Source organism: Canis lupus, chromosome 19, assembly GCF_011100685.1.
Source record: "Canis lupus familiaris isolate Mischka breed German Shepherd chromosome 19, alternate assembly UU_Cfam_GSD_1.0, whole genome shotgun sequence".
In the NCBI taxonomy this organism is placed as follows: domain Eukaryota; kingdom Metazoa; phylum Chordata; class Mammalia; order Carnivora; family Canidae; genus Canis; species Canis lupus.
The window spans coordinates 4225168-4244092 of record NC_049240.1 but is presented as its reverse complement, the minus strand read 5'-3'; the positions used below and the strand labels follow the sequence as shown (position 1 = coordinate 4244092).

At 36.6% G+C, this 18925-nt stretch overlaps 1 protein-coding gene across 11 annotated transcripts in view; it reads right to left on the bottom strand.

Annotated features, from left to right (window-relative positions):
- ELF2 (E74 like ETS transcription factor 2) overlaps nt 1-18925 on the bottom strand; it is a 97685-nt gene that overhangs the window by 65577 nt on the left and 13183 nt on the right. For all 11 annotated transcript variants that reach the window (XM_038564605.1, XM_038564604.1, XM_038564603.1 and 8 more), the window contains 2 exons: nt 4858-4945; nt 2366-2601 (listed from right to left, as the gene is read on the bottom strand). In XM_038564605.1, the coding sequence (XP_038420533.1) occupies nt 2366-2437 (72 nt within the window). In that variant the 5' untranslated portion in view covers nt 2438-2601; nt 4858-4945. The remainder of the gene's footprint in view (nt 1-2365; nt 2602-4857; nt 4946-18925) is intronic.

The window sequence follows — 18925 nt, the reverse complement described above, 5'->3', positions numbered from 1 at the left end:
ACTAGGTTTTTTTTTATATTGAAATATCCTTGTGTATCTGAAATCCTATTTGGCACTGGACTCCATTTTATATATTTATTTCTATTCTATTTTTTGTTTTTGCATCTATACTCCGATAAGTAAGTAGGTATCTTTGGTTTTTGGTCTCTGTCAGAAATAAAATGATTCTAATTTTATAAAATGCATTACTTTTATAATCAGGTCTCTTTGTCAGAAATATAATTATTCTAATTTTATAAAATTATTACTTTTATAATAAGGAATATAATTATTCTAATTTTATAAAATTATTACTTTTATAATAAGGAATAAAGTTAAAAAAATAAAGCCTAAAAATCATCAATAACTCTTCAAATGCCCACAACTTTTTAAACATTTATTTTTTTTCTTCAGATTCTAGAGCTGTGATTATAAAATTTTAACAGGTCATTTTTTTCACCCCACCCCACATTCTAGAGTGTAGTTATTAAATCTATCTTTCCATACACTATCCTCAAAATTCCCTCTGTAATATTAGGAGATATTTCAGATACTAGTGGCTTTTCAATTTCTTCCTGGAATTCTCTTCCCCTAGATGTTCCTATTTCTATAGCCCAAGCCGTTACTTTGTTTAGATCTAAACTAAAATGCTACTCTTTCAGAAACTATTTCCCTGACCACCCTAACTAAAATATCCCCTACCACCTCTCTATTTCTAGCCCTGATTTATTTTTCATAGCCAAATATTTTTATTCCCAATGCCTTAAAAAGTACTTGACACACAGAAAGTGGTCAATTAATATCTGCTGAAGGGACAAATAAGTGAAAGTAAGTGGGTACCTATATCATATAATTTGAAGAAAGAGTTCCCCAAGAACAATTTCTCCCATTCTAGTGCCATACTACCTAAAATGCCTGTGACTATCTACCACATAAATCATTAGTCAACAATGCCTTGGTGAAATGATTTCATTTATCAGATTCATTCTTATATAATAATCAGTTCTCCAGACCATGAACACTGGGTTCCATATAAAGAAAGAAAAATATAGTGTCTTCCAGAAACTGTTGTATTCTTTTTCCCACATTAATGATACCAAACCAGTACAAGGTAAATATACTCTGCCTATTACTCCTGGTGGTTCCCTTCTTAGGGTTAAATACTACAGAGTAAAATTATACAACAAAGAGGAAGCACTGGAAAAAGAAATAATAATTGGTCTGGGTGATGTGAAGGGGATAGTAAGTCCCCTGAGACCCTGATCTCCTTGGTGAGTCATACCTAGAAGTGATTATATAGAAAGCAAATCTTCAAGGAACAAGTAGAAATCGATGAAGAGAATTAAGTATGTTCTCTGGCTGTGGCTTCTCTTAATGGACTTTGAACCAGTTTTAGATTCAAATACAATTAGAACATTCTGGTTACCAAGTCCACTGAGAACAAAGAAAAAGTAATATCTTCAGTTTATCTCCTTCCCACTGACTTTAACCATAGTTATCTTGGAAGATTGAAGAGACACAAACAAGCAAGAAAAAGAAGCAGACTCCAAAAACAGCCTAAATCCTAACTTATTTCTTGGTTCTGTCACAGTATTATATGCTGGTACTAAGGACCAGTAACAGCAATATCTTTCACAGAATATAGAGAAAACAGATTTTTTAAATACAGCCAACTCTCCATTTGTCCCTCTCATCTCTGACCAAGTATCTGTCTATTATTGTAACAGCATTACCATATTTTAATTTAGATTCTTCCCAATATTCAGTCTTTAGTGAATGGTGGGAACAGAAGTCAGGCCCTGGAAGTCCATATGTTTCTGGTACTGTTATTTTTCTACTCTATCTCCTATTCTTTAATGTTATCAATAACAAAAAAATAACCAGATATGTTAATGATGCAGAGATCTATATGTATAAAATCTCAAAACTTTTCTGATTTACAAACCATCCAAATTCTTAAGTATATACACTTAGGATTAAAATATGATAGATCTTCACACTGAATCAGGTAGAATAACAAAAGATGACAACTAAAGGAGATACAGAATTCTAATTTAAGATGAATATAATTTATGTACTTAGATACAGTATATACCTATAAACACTTTAATCCAAAACAATGGATTTTTATCAGGAATTAAAAATCTATCTCAACTAATACTTTCTGTGTTCTTTCTTTCAATTTTTCCTCCAGTTCATTCCAACATATGCATGTTCCAACAACTCAGATGAGCCTAACTAAGTTTTGAGGGCACATGACATATACAATTTCATGCATCATACATTTAACTCTACTCAAAAATACCTATTTCCCATTAATTTCAAAATTAGTTCATATAATGATTTCTATGAACAAAACAGAAATGTAATACATTGGATGCCTAACCTCTTGATTTTCTACTCCATTGCTGGAAAGCTCCAAAATAGAACCTCCATTGTCAACCACTGCTGATGTCATTGTTACTCCCTGAGGAAGCTTCAAACACTATAAATCAGTGTAATTTAAAGGTTCATGGATGATGGCCAGTGGTACAGGTTTGCATTATGTTTTAAAAGTCAATAGACATGGAGTGAAGGAGATATCCAGAAATCCAGTCTTCTAAAGATGATTAGCCAAAGAGCCTAAAAAGAGGAAGAATTTGAAAAGTTATTAAAAATATACAGGAAGTATATAAAGTACAACCTATTTTACAATCTAATCTTTGACATTTTTGTAAACCAAGAAAAAGGAGCTTAGGCTTATAAAGCCAGTGTCTAGGGGATCCCTGGGTGGCTCAGCGGTTTAGCGCATGCCTTTGGCCCAGGGTGCAATCCTGGAGTCCCGGGATCGAGTCCCACGTCGGGCTTCTGGCATGGAGCCTGCTTCTCCCTCTGCCTGTGTCTCTGCCTCTCTCTTTCTCTCTCTATCATGAATAAATAAATAAATCTTTTTTAAAAAATAAAATAAAAAAAAATAAAGCCAGGGTCTAAAGAGGGCAGTAATGAGCATTCTACTTCTTAGAGCTGTCAAGTTCATAAACAATTTATTGCAACCAAGCTATTGCACATGGATGACCTTATGACATTGACATTCCAAGAGATAAAATGTTATAACTTTGTCCTTTTATGAAGATGTACTTTTATTCCCAAAATAATTTTGGTAGAAATTTTAAAAATCTTTTATGCATTGATAACAAAATATGCTAAATCAAGACAACTTCTAAAACTATTTGCCTATTTAGCAAATTAAAAGATTTATTGGTTTGTAAATATTTCACTATTCTTTGGCTCATTTGGTTTCTTTATTTGAATAATATAATTACACTTGTCTTTTGCTTATAGTAGCAATCTCATTTTGTGTTCAGATTTTGAATACCATATACGGCATATAAAACGGATTAATCTGAGTTGTATATTTATAATTTCAAATAGAGTAGTTCAAAAATAAAGTAGCAAAATCACTTGGAATGCCTTTAGTATTACTTTAACATTCTTAATTTCTCTATAGTTTTTTTGCTACAAATGATGTGATGAGCCTTAGGTGTTACATGTTGGCAAATTGAATTAAAATAAAATAAAATAAAGTAGAAATATCCTGATTTAGAAAAAAAACTAGTTTTTTTGCTCTTGGTTAAAAATTCATTATAGCAGAGGTGCCTGGGTGGCTCAGTAGGCTAAAGAGTCTGCCTTCAGCTCAGGTCATGATCCCATGGTCTGGGATCAAGCCCCCCAACAGGCTCCCTGCTCAATGGGGAGCCTGCTTCTCCCTCTCCTGCTCCCCCTGCTTATTTTTTCTCTCTCTCTTTCTCACCCTCTCTCTCCCTCCACTCTTCCTCTCTCTCTCTCTCTCTCTCTCTCTCAGTGTCAAACAAATCAATAAAAATCTTTAAAAAAAAAATTCACTATAGTAGCAGCACCTAGGTAGCTCAGTCAGTTAAGAGTCTGACTCAGTTTCCACTCAGGTCATGATCTCAGGGTCATGGGATCAAGCCCCATGTAGGGCTCTGCTCTCAGCAAGGATGCCCTCTCCCTTCACCCCTCCCCACCACTCGTGCTCGTTCTAAAATAAATAAATCTTTAAAAAAAATTTCAACATAGCAAATGGTTTCAAGTAAACATAATTCAAACTTTTTTCTCCTAGCAGAGATGAATATTGATATATACATACATCATCTAGATTTATGCATTAGATTATTCCTAAAAAGTTATATTTTATTTGATTTTATATAGGTTAAATTTTTCATGGCGGAATTAAAGATTTATTTTTTGCAGATGTTCAGATAAAAATCATGTAATGTAGAAGAAGTAAGCATATTTAAAGAGAAATAAACATGTATTTCTTTTTTTTTTTTTTAAATTATTTATTTATTTATGATAGTCACACAGAGAGAGAGAGAGAGGCAGAGACACAGGCAGAGGGAGAAGCAGGCTCCATGCACCGGGAGCCCGACACGGGATTCAATCCCAGGTCTCCAGGATTGCGCCCTGGGCCAAAGGCAGGCGCCAAACCGCTGCGCCACTCAGGGATCCCTAAACATGTATTTCTAATAAATCATTTCATTAATATTATATCCTACATTAAGTTTGACCACTGGCACTATACAGATATGAAATAAAATAATAAAGAATTTCCATTAATTTATACAATAAAATACCTGGGGGAAAAAAGCAGAAATTTCATACCTACTATATAAGATTCATTCAGAACTATAAATATTCTTTTTGATCTCATCACAGAAAATGGGATAGGATGTATTAATATCTTAACAACAAAAATTAGTAAAAATCCATAATCCACATCACACTAAAGCTCACTATTATCATATTAGGGTAATGACTATTTTCAATTTCTGTTTTCTTAACATAAAGGTAATAATAGCAGAAATAAAGTTTACTTACAATTTGAATGTTAAGTAGTGTAAGCATCCTTCACTATTTTCACAACTTGGCAAGAGCTAAAATATAAACCAGCAGTTCTTTGGAACTACTGTTGGGAGGAGGAAAAAGACAGTATTAATATAATTCTATTTAAAAATATTTTGCCCAAAATAGGTATGACTCAGACAATATGTACTTCTTATAACAAACCATCTCCAAATCCTGAGCATACATTATATAATATACATACATATATATAATAAGCATAATAAAAAATTATTTCTAGGCTACTGGAGGAATCAGAAATTTTAAGTCACCACTAAATTGCCGAGTTTATATATTTGTTATACTGGATCTTTTGAATAATGATAGATCCAAAATGCTACAGCCTATGCCTCATAGTATGGCTATATTTCCATCAACCGACAGGAGTGGTTGCAGGTATAATAACCCCTGATGCCTAGAAATATAAAATCATGTTTAAAAACACTAACTCACAAAACCACTGTAAAACAAAATCAATATTCTATTGCCTATTAAGTCACTTTCCGACTCTCTAATCCTCCAAACTTAGCTTCCATATACGTCCAAACATCCCAAGCTTCCTCAAATAGCCCTCATCCCTTCAAAGGCTAATCTAATGACCCATGTACTGGATGTAAGGTCTTGCTCCATCAATCATTCCCTCCTTTTCCTTAATCTTCTCTTACTTGACATTGGGTCCTCTCCATTAACATCTCAGCATTTGTAAGACATTTTCATCTTAAACATAGAAAGGTCTTCCTCCATGACCCTACAAACCACTCCAGCTACTCTTCTAGTTTCTTCCTTTCTCAGAGACAGATATAAAAAAAACAAACTTCTATCTTCAATATCCACTTCCTAATTCTTCAGGTATTCTCCCTTTTATGGGAGTTTGGCAACCATCACCACCAGCTGAAATTTTTACTAAATTCTGATTGTCGGTTAAATCCAATGGATACATCTGTTTTCATAGGACTTAATGTCTCTGAAGTATTTGACACTATTTATCATCCCTCCTTGAAACTCTATCTTGAATTTATCCTCTCCCTCTCTAGCTACTCCTTTGCAGTTCCCTCCTGTAAGCCAACCCCTAATTTTCAAGGGGTTTAGATCAAGAGTACAAACGGAAGCCTACATTCCATATGTCTAAATATTTTTAAATTATACATCAAGCTAACAGGTTGTTAAATTATTATTCTATCCTCCTATCTTGATATGTATACTTTGATAACAACCTAAAAGGCTAAGTTCTGATTGGAATTCTCAAACCACCTCAAGTTTTATAGGAGCATGGGAGTCACTCAAATTCTTTGGGAGCCTGCCCCTTTTTCTATTCCCACCTTTAGCTCTACTCCATACTATAAGGAACCTCATATGTATACATGTAGACATCCCATCCTACATGTCCAAGTTCTGGCCACATGCCTGCAAACAGCAGCTTCTTGGTCATTCCTTACACCAAGAGAAGCCCATACATGTGTTCAGTCAAGAGAGAAGAGAAGAGGCTTTAGAAGGGCCACGTGGGCAGGGAATTCTAGGGTTCAAATATTCAGAACTCAAGTCTAGAAATGGGTACCAAATGAACTAGTTCCCTTGTGCTCCCCTCTCTAGCCACACATACATACACACATACACGCCTCATCCCATCAGGAGGGGTATAGCTCCATGAAGGTCAGGATGAGGACCTTCACAAGGTCATAAACCACAAGGCCTAAAGCAGGTTCCTGCTTGTCAAAGTCAAAGAACAATGTTACTCTCTGGTCAGCCCTTACATGGAGGTGTTTCCAGAATCCCACCCCTAATCGTCTTCTGACTCTTTACACTCTCTCTAAGCTATCTTATGTATTGCCATGGCTTCATGCATATCTCTCTTCCAATCTAAACCATTTTAATGGGCTCCAGTTTGTCTACTAGACACATTCTTTTTTAAAAAATATTTTATTTATTTGAGAGAAAGAGAGGACATGAGCAGGGCGAAGGGCAGAGGGAGAAGCAGGTTTCCTGCTGAGCAGGGAGCTTGATACAGGCTCAATCCCAAGACACTGAGATCATGACCTGAGCTGAAGGTAGACACCTAACTGACTGAGCTATCCAGGCATACCTGTCTGTTAGACACTTCCTTGCCTACTTCTTTGTGAAATTAAAAAGGGTATAAATAAATAGTAAGCATCTATCCCAGGATATCCCAAACATTCCATCAATTAATTTAAGTCATTCAATGAATATTGAGTACCCATTATATGCTAACAGTTTTCAGTGTTAAACGTACAGTAGCAAATAAAGCAAAACTCCTCATTCTTATGGATCTTAAATTCCAGTAGGAAGAGATGAAAATAAACAAAATAGGGATCCCTGAGAGGCTCAGCGGGTTTAGCGCCTGCCTTAGCCCGGGGCATGATCCTGGAGTCCCAGGATCGAGTCCCACATCAGGTTCCCTGCATGGAGCCTGTGTCTCACTCTGCCTGTGTCTCTGCCTCTCTCCCTCTCTCTCTCTCTCTCTCTCTCTCTCTCTCTATCTCTCATGAATAAATAAATAAAATCTTTTAAACAAAAAAAGAAAATAAACAAAATATGTTTGGCATACACGTAGATAGTGATAAAGGCTAAGGAGACAAATGAACCAGAGGGAAAGAATATTCAGCAGTGAAGAGAACTATAATTTCAAACTGGATGGTCAGTGAAGGATTCACTAAAAAAGTAACAAATGAGTAAAAACCTGAAAGTAGGGAGTGAACTGTGTCAGTGACTGAGGGAGGAGCCCTCTAGTCAAAGGAAAGGGAAATGCATATCTTCAGAATGGCATATGTCAGATTAGTTCAAGGATCAGCAAGGAGGCCAATGTGGCTGGAGTGAAGTAAGCAAAAAAAAAAAAAAAGTAAAAAAAGATGAGAGTGAATAAGGAGAAAGGATCATGTAGGCCCTCCTTGAAGTCTGTGACATTTACTCCAAGGAAAGGAGAGTTTTATGCAAAGAGATGATTGATTATTATAAGAATCATTCAAAGCTGGGTTGAAAACCGACAAAGGCATAAACAGGGAAATCAGTTAGGAAGCTACTATAATAATTAAGTGAGAAATGATAGTGGTTAAGATGAGGGTGGTAGGTTCTGGAGAAAGTAAAAAGTCATCAACTGTTAGATATAGTTTGAAGGTAAATGGACAAATTTTATAGCAATCTGGATGTGGATATGAGATAAAAAGAAGAATCAAGAATGAATCCAAAGACAACAAAGCACATTGGAATAGCCATTCAATGGGATAGAGGAAAGTGTGGGAAGAGAAGTCCAATGTGTCCCAAACTAAACCCACTTCTTCCTCTGCTAGGAAACATTACTTCTCCTGCTGTGCTAGCTCAGTAAGCTGCCTTAACAGCCACACAAGTTGTCTAAAAAGTAAAGTTCCTGAAGTTCAGAGTTCCTGAAAAACAGAGTTAATCAACACTATCATACTCTGTCACTCTTGACCTCATTTCTATAATCTTATATCCTCCCTTAGCCAAGGTCCTATTATCATTTCTCTATATTGTTTTAATGGGCCCCGAATTTGCCTCTTTATCTCTCATCTTCCCATCCTTCAACTCTACCTTCTGCAATATCAGGATGATCCAAGATGCAATAATGTTAGGCCACTCTCAAAATTCTTCAATAGTTCCTCATCACCTGTGCAATGAAATCTCAACCTCTTTGCAAGGGGAGTGCAAATCTTAACTTAGTAGGAACAAGCAAGGGGATAGGTCAACTTTTCTCAAGTTATGAAATGTTCATTCTGATATGCTCAGGTACAGAAATCACAAATCCAAACCATGCTCACTTGTCCAGTTTCATCTTCCTTTATTCCCTTTACCTAATGTTAAACCACATTGTTCATAGTTCTGTATGTCCTTCTCTCTCTCTTATCGTGAATATCCTTCCTTTGCTTGCTCATTTGGCCAATTCCCAGCTGTCTTACAGGTCTCAGGCTGTAAGGTAACCTGATCCCCTCAGGCTTAATATCATCTTCTAGGACTCTCTTCCCCCAGCCACACATGTACCTCCCTCATAAAAACATCAGAGAAATAACAACTTCCAGCAGATCCTTCACTTGCCACCTCTTACCAATCTTCAAGCCCAACTTCCTTCCAGCCCCTCTAAAATCCTGCTCCTCTTTACCTTCCTGATCTTACATCTACTTTCCCAAAGTACCAAGTTTTAAAAATCTGTGGTTTATATCATCTAAACTAGTGCCTTTCATACGGCAGATACACAATAAAGACGTGACGAGTACAAGAATAAACAAACATGTTCCAATCAGACAAGTATCTTCACTGTTCACTTACATACCATGCTCATCCCCATCCCTATTCCCTTTGCTAGTGCTCTTCTCTCACCAGGAATGCCCTCTTCTTTGGTTATTCAAATTTTTTCCCTACAATTATGTCATCCCCTTCCCATCTCTTACTACACCAGTTCTTTTAATAATCTTTATTTTTTAAAGGTTTTATTTATTTATTCATTTACTTATGAGAGAGAGAGAGAGAGAGAGGCAGAGACATAGGCAGAGGGAGAAGCAGGCTCCATGCAGGGAGCCCAATGTGGGACTCGATCCTGGGACTTCGGGATCACACCCTGAGCCAAAGGCAGACGCTCAACTGCTGAGCCACCCAGGCATCCCAAATAATCTTTATCTAGCACTTAGTATTTCCCAAACACAGAACTATGCCAGGAACACAAAAGTGAAGTCAGAACTTAGCCTTCAAACAGCTTAAAGTCTAGTAAAAAGAAACTATATAAAAGCAATTACAACCATGTAAATCCCATTAAAGAAATTACAAAGTATAGAATATTAAAAAAAGGAACATCTGAGTCAACCTCAGGGAGTTCTAGAAAAACTTCAGAAAGGAGCCATCATTTGCTCTGGGACTAGGAGACAGGATAGAAATTGGCGTAGAAATGAGAACTTTGAATAACAAATGCTATCCTCAGGATTGAAAAAAACTGCAAAATGATAAAAACTTAAGTATCACTCAGAAGTAAATTCTGCTCAGACTATAATTTAGGTGCTTAGAGTACAAATCACACTCTCATCAAAAACAGTTTGTGTAGGGCAGCCCCAGTGGCGCAGCGGTTTAGCGCCACCTGGAGACCCGGGATCGAGTCCCACATCGGGCTCCCTGCATGAAGCCTGCTTCTCCCTCTGCCTGTGTCTCTGCCTCTCATTCTCTCCCTGTGTTTCTATGAATAAATAAATAAAATATTTTTTTAAAAAGTTTGTGTATAACTTTATTTATATAAAGTGCAAAAGCAAGGAAAACTCAAACTATGATATTAGAAATGGGATAATGTATTTCAAAGGGTTAATATCACTAATACATAAAGAACACTTAAAATAGAGGAATAAAGGACCAAAAAACCTAAGAGAAAAATACAGAAAACACATACAATTCACAATAGCAGATATAAAAATGGCCCTTAAACATACGAAAAGATGTTCAAATTCACTCACAGAGAAATGCAAATATTTTAAAAATTTTCTTAAAAATAAGAAACCATTTCTCTCATCTATCAAATTGGTGAAAAACTAAAGTGAAAAATTAAAATGTATATTGTGTTGGTGAAACTGTGCACCCTTATACATTGCTGGTGGGAATGCAAACTGATACAATTTGGCAATATCTAAGTAAAGTATATACACACCCTTTTTTAAAGAACTTTTTTTAAAAAATATTTTTATTTAATTTAGAGAAGCAGAGGAAGGAGCAAAGGGAGAGGGAGCAAGAATGAATCTCAAGCAGACTCCACACTGAACATGGAGCTGAAATTATGACCTGAGCCAAAACCGAGTGGGATACTAGCCCACAGAGCCACCCAGGAGCCCCTTAAAGAACTCTACTGAGATACAACTGACATACCACTCAGTTGCCCACTTAGAGCATCTAACTCAAGGAACCTGGGTGGCTCAGTTGGTTAAGTGTCTGCCTTTGGCTCAGGTCATGATTCCAGGGTCCTGGGATTTAGCCCTGCGACAGGCTCCCTGCTCACTAATGAGTCTGTTTCTCCATCTTCCTCTGCCTGCTTGTGCTCACTCTCTCTTTCAAATAAATAAGTAAAATCTTTAAAAAATAAAGTATATAACTAAATGACCTTTAGCATATTAATGGAGTACAATCAATCAATCAATCAATGGGATAACATAATCACAAAAACTAGAAGACACCTAAGATTCAATTTAACAAAAAATGTACAAAGACCTCTATGGAGAAAATCATAAAATTTATTGAAAGGAATTTAAAAAGTCTTATGTATTTGTAGAGATACCCATGCCCAGGGAAAGGAAAGCTCAATATCTTAAAGATGTCAATTCTCACCAAATTCATCTAACAAATTTAATGTATTTCCAGCCAAAAATCCCAAAAGCGTTTAACAAAAAAACTTAATAGTGAAAAAAAGTAAAAGTATGTAAAAGAGTACAGGGCAAAAGTCAGCTAAGACCCTCCTGAAGAATTGCCCTAGTCTATACAGTTAGGCAGTAAGTAAAATAAGTAGCGGTTTATATACAGTCAAATATGCTAATGGAACAGAATATAAAGGCCAGAAAAAGACTCAGGCATATTGGAAACAATATATGACAGGAGTGTATTAAAATCAATGAAAAATGTAATAAATGACACTGAGACAAGTAATTATCCATACAAGATAAGAAATTAAATCATTACACCTCACACCATTCACAAAACAAATTACAGGTATGCTAACAACCTAAATATACAAAATATTTTGCAAAATTAGAAGAAAATATACAATATCTTAATGAACTCAGAGTTAAGGAAAAATTACTAGTAAGACATGGAAAGCAAAAAACAAAGAATTAATGAACTTGACTACGCCAACTTTTTTTTTTAATGCATAACAACAGAAACCAAAAACAAAATTGAAGGACAAGAGACTGGGAAAATTTATTCCCTTCCTCCCCCTCCCAAAAAAGGGAGGGGAAAATACACCTACTAATTAATAAGAAATATATATAACCAAAATTCTATTAAAAGATTTTTATATAGGAGATCCCCGGGTGGCTCAGCGGTTTAGTGCCTGCCTTTGGCCCAGGGCGCGATCCTGGAGTCCGGGATCAGGCATGGAGCCTGCGTCTCCCTCCTCCTGTGTCTCTGCCATTCTCTTTCTGTCTATGATAAATAAATAAATAAATCTTAAAAAAAAAGAAGATTTTTATATAATCAAGATACACATGGGTAAATGTAAAGTGAATTCTTGATAAGGTTCTAGTTCTCATGTTGAATGATGGATTAATGTGTGTTTGTTAGATTATTAAAAAAAATAAACAGCCATTCTTGGGCTAAGTATTTAAGTGTTTCATGGATCAAGGATTATGACTCACCTAATTTTGTACAACTGGGGCCCAAGGTAGGAGGTTCAAAACCATTTTGATTTTATTAGTTTCCCATCTGAAGTATGAAAACCTAAACCGGTTCTTTTTAAATATGTCATATACACTGAAAAATACTAATCCTTTGACAAACTGTCTTTTTTACAATTTAACAAGCCATGTGTTTCTCATCGAATTGCTTCTTACTGCAATTCCTAATTTGTGAGAAAGCTATATCAGCATAGGGGTTAGTCATCTTGTTTACTACTGCAGCAACCATATCTAAACAACTACACAGAAGGAAGAAGGGCAATTCCATTTATATGATATTCAACCAAAGGTAAAACTATAGGAACAGAAAATCAGTGGGAAGGAGCTGACCTCCAAGGGCACCAGGAAACTTTCTGGAGGTGATACAAATGTTCTTTAAAAAAAAAAAAAGATTTTAAAGATTTATATATTTGAGAGAGAGAGAGCACAAGTGGGAGGGAGTCTCAAGCAAACTCTGTGCTGAGCGCAGAGCCCAACCCAGGGCTCCATCCCACGACCCTGAGATCTGCACCTGAACCAAAACCAAGAGTTGGATGCTCAATTGAATACACTATTCAGGCACCCCTTGGAATGCTAGAAATATTCTATATCTTGATTGTGGTAATGATTGCAGAATGCTAAGCATCTGTCAAACTCATGGAAATACAAAAAAAAAAACTCATGGAAATGTAAGGATGAATTTCACTATATATAAACTTCAAAAAACTTGACTTTAAAAGAGGGAGAGGACAGTGTTGAAAATTAGAATTTAACTTATTAGATACACTCTTATTCAATATTAACAATATTATGATGTTAAGAACTATAGCTTGTAATCTAAATCCATACACAATTAATTCACAACTGATCCTTGCCTGTAGAATCAGTAAATTCTCAAATACTCTCCCCTCAAATCCTTATTATTCTTAGCCATTTTACTGGTAAAATTAAATGTTTTTAATATGGAACTCAATTCCTGAAATACTTTTGATTTATATATTCATTGTCCCATTTTTAAAAATTATCTACAAAGTCTGACAGGAATTATATAAATAGTTTATAATGCTAATAGTCTCAATATAATAGTCTCACCATGTATTTTTCTAGTTACTGAACCACACAATTGTATGCATTGTCTATTCATCCTTGGACCCTAAGAAGTAGGTATAATTGTCCCCCTTATTACATGAAGATTATTTTGACAGTATGCTTTATATTTAAGAGCTACTATGATTTAACAGGTAAGAGCCTGTTGGCTACTGCATCCCCAGAACACAGTAGGCACTCAGCAAATATTTGCTGAATTTTGGCTTTACCTCTGACTACATAATCCTGGACAATTATTTATCTCTTTAAACTTCAATGTCTTCATCCAAAATAAGATAGTAAAACAACTCTGGGAAGTAGGTGTGTTTAGTTTTTTTCACTCCTCACATAAAGCATCTGGTACATTATGAGCACTGAATATCATTGAATTTATTATTATCATCTCTTTGGTAGAATGTTGGAACTGTGTATTTCTAAAGCTTGATGTAAGAATAAAGCAGTAGCAGAATAGATTATGCCTAAAACCTAACCTAACTATTCTTCATGCAAAATTGAGCTGTTCATTTTTATGATTTAAGACAAAAATAAGCACAACTTTTTTTTTTTTAAGTACAACATTTTAAAGGTATAAAAAGCAGGAGCACCTAGTTGGCTCAGTCAGAAGACCCTGCAACTCTTGATCTCAGGGTTTTGAGTTTGAGCCTCATGTTGCATATAGAGATTACTTAAAAATAAATTAATTAATTAATTAATTAAGCAAACAAACAAATGAATACACTTTTAAAAACAAATAAATAAGGGGCACCTGGGTGGCTCAGTTAAGCATCTGACTCATGATTTTGGTTCAGGTCATGATCTCAAGGTCCTGGGATTGACCCCACGTCGGGCTCCACACACTGAGTCAGCTTGGGATTCTCTCTCTCCCTCTTTTGCCCTTCTCCCCCACCTCATTCTCTATCCTGCTCTAAAATAAATACAGTAAAATCTTTTTTAAAATTTTTAAATAAAAAAAAAAATTTTAAATATGAGATGCCTAGATGGCTCACTGGTTGAGCGTCTGCCTTTGGCTTAGGGTGTGATCCCAGTCCTGGGATCGAGCCCTACACCGGGCTCCTTGCCAGGAGCCTGCTTCTCCCTCTGCCTGTGTCTCTGCCTCTCTCTGTGTGTCTCTCATGAATAAATAAATAAAAATCTTTAAAAAATAAACAAAACTAAAAATTTTAAATAAATAAAAGGATAAAAAGTTAGTTAATGAAGCTTTTAAAAAAAGATTCCTTTGAAATGGGAGTGAAGCCATTCACTAAGTCTAAGGAGCATACAGTTTAGAAATATTTGGGCCCATAAGTCAGGACTGGAAATAAATCTGGCAGCAAGAGTTCATGTCATGAGACCTACTTTAGGGCAAGGTGATTGATCCAGATATTTAAAATTGGATGCTAGAAATTTATACGATAAATGCAGTTGTAGAAATTGCACAGGATAAAAGAAAATGAGCTCATTTTATAAAAGAAAAAATTAGATGGAAGAGAATAATCAGAAAATTGAGTGAAATAGCTCACCAACTGTAAAAAGCTTTGCATTTCAAGAGTCCCATACCATGGATAACAGTATTTTTAACATCCTTATTTACTCATGGCCCTGATATTGTTATCCAATTAAGATACATTTTCTTAATCCAACTAAGATACATTTTCTTAACTTTATATATTCTTATGCACAATACGTATGAATGACATATAAGAACTGAATTTATATAATCTCTGACTTCATCTAAATTGTTTACAATATTTTGATGCTTTCCCTGAAAGCATGCTTTGGTTGGTTTCTTCAACCTAAGAACTACAATGGCCAGGTTCCCAGGTGTAACCTAATCAACGATAACTTATTCAAAATATTTTAGTATGATGATTAAAATCTAAAGAGACATATCATATAAAAATACTCTGGGGACACCTGGGTGGCTCAGTGGTTAGGCGTCCAATTTGATTTTAGCTCAGGTCTTGATCTCAGGGTTGTGAGATTAAGCCCAGCATTAGGCTCTGTGCTGGGCATGGAGCCTGCTTAAGATTTTCTCTCTCCCTCTGTCTCCCCCTCCACTTGCACATGCGCCCAAAGGCACTTGCTCTCTCTTAAAACAACAACATTTAAAAATACTCCAAATACTCAAACTTTACAGTTATTTAAAGAACTGATGACGGTGTCTGGGTGCTCAGTCAGTTAAGCAGCTGCCTTCAGCTCAGGTCATGATCCCAGGGTCCTGGGATGGAGCCCCACGTCAGGCTCCCTGCTCACTGGGAGTCGGCTTCTCCCTCTGCCTCTCCCCCTGCTCATGCTCTTTCTCACTCACTCTTTTCTCTCTCAAATAAATAAAATCTTGAAGAAGCAACAGCAGCAGCAGCAACAGCAACTGAGGAGCAAAGAGACACCAAGGCAAAACAAACCTGACCTGGCTGCCCACAGTCACCATTGAAGCTAAAAAATTATACTGTTGCCTAGTTATACTCCTTTAATATTATTATCTTCCTAATCTCTGTTACCAGTTCACATAATGCTCAAAGTCTAGGGCAGCGATAATAAGGGTCAGAATAAGTATATGGAGGAAGGACTCACATCAAGTGCAGTTTAGAATCCAACTATCTCAGGGAGCCTGGATAGCCCAGCTGGATTAAGTCTCTGGCTCAGGTTGTGATCTCAGGGTCCTGCGACTGAGCCCCACATCGGGTTCTGTGCTCTGCACGAGTCTGTTTGGGTTTCTTATTCCCTCTCCCTCTATTCCTACCCCCATCAAAATAAATAAATAAATCTTCAACAAAAGCTATAGAATCCAACCTATCTTGAGGCTGAAGCAACAAAGTTTTGATTATTTATCAATAACCCCAAATTTATGGGACTATTCATTCCCTGACTTCATGAACTATTTGTAAGAAATACTAAATTGTGGGAATAAATATGTTTAGCCATGCATATTCTGCAAACAAGCAAATTTCCAAATCAATTCAGAACCAGATAAAAGGACAAATACTCTGAGGTTTAGTTAGGGAAAAAGTAACAATCAAAGTAAAGGCTTATTCCCTAACTATTGCTCAGAGATTTGAAAAGTCTAAAGTCTGGTTACAATAGCCTCTTGTTTATACAAAAAGAGATTCATAGGTCAGCCTGGGTGGCTCAGCGGTTTAGGGCCGCCTTCAGCCCAGGGCCTGATCCTGGGGTCCCGGGATGGAGTCCCACGTCGGGCTCCCTGCATGGAGCCTGCTTTTCCCTCTGCCTGTGTCTCTGCCTCTCTCTCTCTCTCTCTCTCTGTCTCTCATGAATAAATAAAATCTTAAAAAAAAAAGAGAGAGATACATAAAAGCTTAGAAGTCTTGTTTCAACTGCATCATGGTAGCCAAGCAAGTCCTTTACAAGACAGAGGTGGTTGGGATATATGGCAGGTTCCCAGTCATTAAGAAAGCCCAACATCTAGTTAAGTTCTATTCCAAAAAGCAAACTGGAAGAAATTTTCTTTCTTAAGGAGGGATAAATTGCCAGTCCAGCAACTGACATTCTGACATCTTGGTATATTTAATTCTAAAAACTTAACCAACTTCCTTACTTTCAGGATTTAAAAAAAAAAGAAAAACTGCCTTATATTAGAATCATTTTAATATTCTAGTATATGTGCTGCTGAAATGAGCACAAACTGTTTAAATATTCTGATTTGATAGGACATGAATCCATTAAAGTGAATTTATCCTAGAGGACAGTCAATAATTAGCTTAGTTTACAATATTTTTCCTTCTTTTCTCAAACAAAAGAGGGATAATAATAGGTAACATTCATACAGCACTTGCTCTGTGCCAGGCATTGGTTTAAATTCATTATATGTGTTAACTACTTAATCTGCACAATCCTACAAAACAGGCATTATCATTCCTATTTTATATTTGGGAAAACCTGAGGCATGGGGAGATTCAAATAATTTACCCAAGGTTAAGCAACAGACAAGTGACAGAGTCACAATTTCAACTCAAGCAGTCTGGCTCCAGAGTCCATCTATGCTCTCAATCTTTAAGTTTTTCTGTCTCTTGGTTATACAGGCGTCTGTTTTTGTTTTATTAAAACTGTAAAAGAAATGCATAGAATATCTCCCACCCCACCATGGGAGATTTTTCTCCTTATTTCTAATTGGCTCATAACATGGGCTAATTAGAAGGCTTAAAACGTTTTAAGTGGAAATTATATATATCTTATCTACATTAAGTATATAGATCTTTTTTCTCTTTCAAAAAAAGTGGGGGAGGGGCATGGACCGGGGGGGGGGGGGGTGTGAATTCTTCAACTCATAGATTCTCTCATATAATTTCTATAGGCCTTAGGAAGAAAGTGAAAGCATTAGAAATTCTTTCTACTTTGCTCTCTTCAGCGTTGAGTTTGCTTTTTAGAAAGAAATTTTGGTGTGGAATTCTGTATTAGCAGCAAGCGAATATTCTCAGATATAGGGCGTATAGTTCAAGTTTACCTATTATTTCAAATAAAAGAACTATCTAAAACCAAAATATAAACGTTTTCATAGTGCTAAACAAAAAGGTCCCCTGCAGAGGTGCCTGTCTGGCTCCCCTGGTGGAGCATGCAACTCATGATCTCAGGATGGTTAAGTTTGAGTCCAAGTTGGCTATGGAGATTACCTAAAAATAAAAATCTTGATAGATGATAGATAGATAGATAGATAGATAGATAGATAGATAGATAGATAGGCAGGCCCCCTGCAGAAGCAACAAGACCTAGGCCACTTTGAGGCCTAAACTATTTACAAGGTGACTCTCTTTACCTAATGAAGCCAAGGTTTACAGCTCCCCCCTCAGGGCCTGGAACATGGGCACATATGGGCCCATAGAATGTATAATGAATGGATGACTGAACGAATGCAGGCTTATTTTTATTTGAAGGACGAAATAGCATCTTCTCCATTGTACCTAGGTCTCTAATCGACAGGCAAAGGTAAATAAACTGCTTCCCCAGAGGTTAAAACACCAATCTTCAGGGCGCCTGGGTAGCTCAGTCAGTTAAGTGTCTGCCGTCAGCTTGGATCATCATCTCAGGGTCCTGGGCTGGAGTCCCACGTCCGGCTCCCTGCTCAGCAGGGAGTCTGCTTCTCCCTCTGCCCCCCTTGTAATCTCTCTGTCTCTCTCTCTCTCTCAAATAAGTATCTTTAACACACACACACACAAATCCTCAGCTTCAGCAGGGCTGAATCTTAGTCTTGAAAAAGTGTGTCAGGAGATCTCACAGATCTCAGCATACAGTTGCATTCATGGATACAGTAAGATATGCAGCAGGCAATAAAGAAGAGAGACAGGTATAAAATGGAGGAGTCCACCAGCAGGCTTCCTTACACTCTCTCCTTCCCATGAGAGGAGGGCATGCAGAACTTACTTGAAGCCCATCAACAAAAAAACACCAACGTATGTGCAATGTTTCTGCCCAGGGAAGCCCATCAGAGAGAAGGCACCCAGAGTTTTATTGAGGGCTGCTCACATGGTACCCTCTGCCACATGTATGCCAAAATTCCAGACCCCCAGAAAGAAAGCAGGTGTTCAACATAAACCATATTGTTTGCACAGTCTAGGCACAGTGAATCAACCTCATCAGTTACT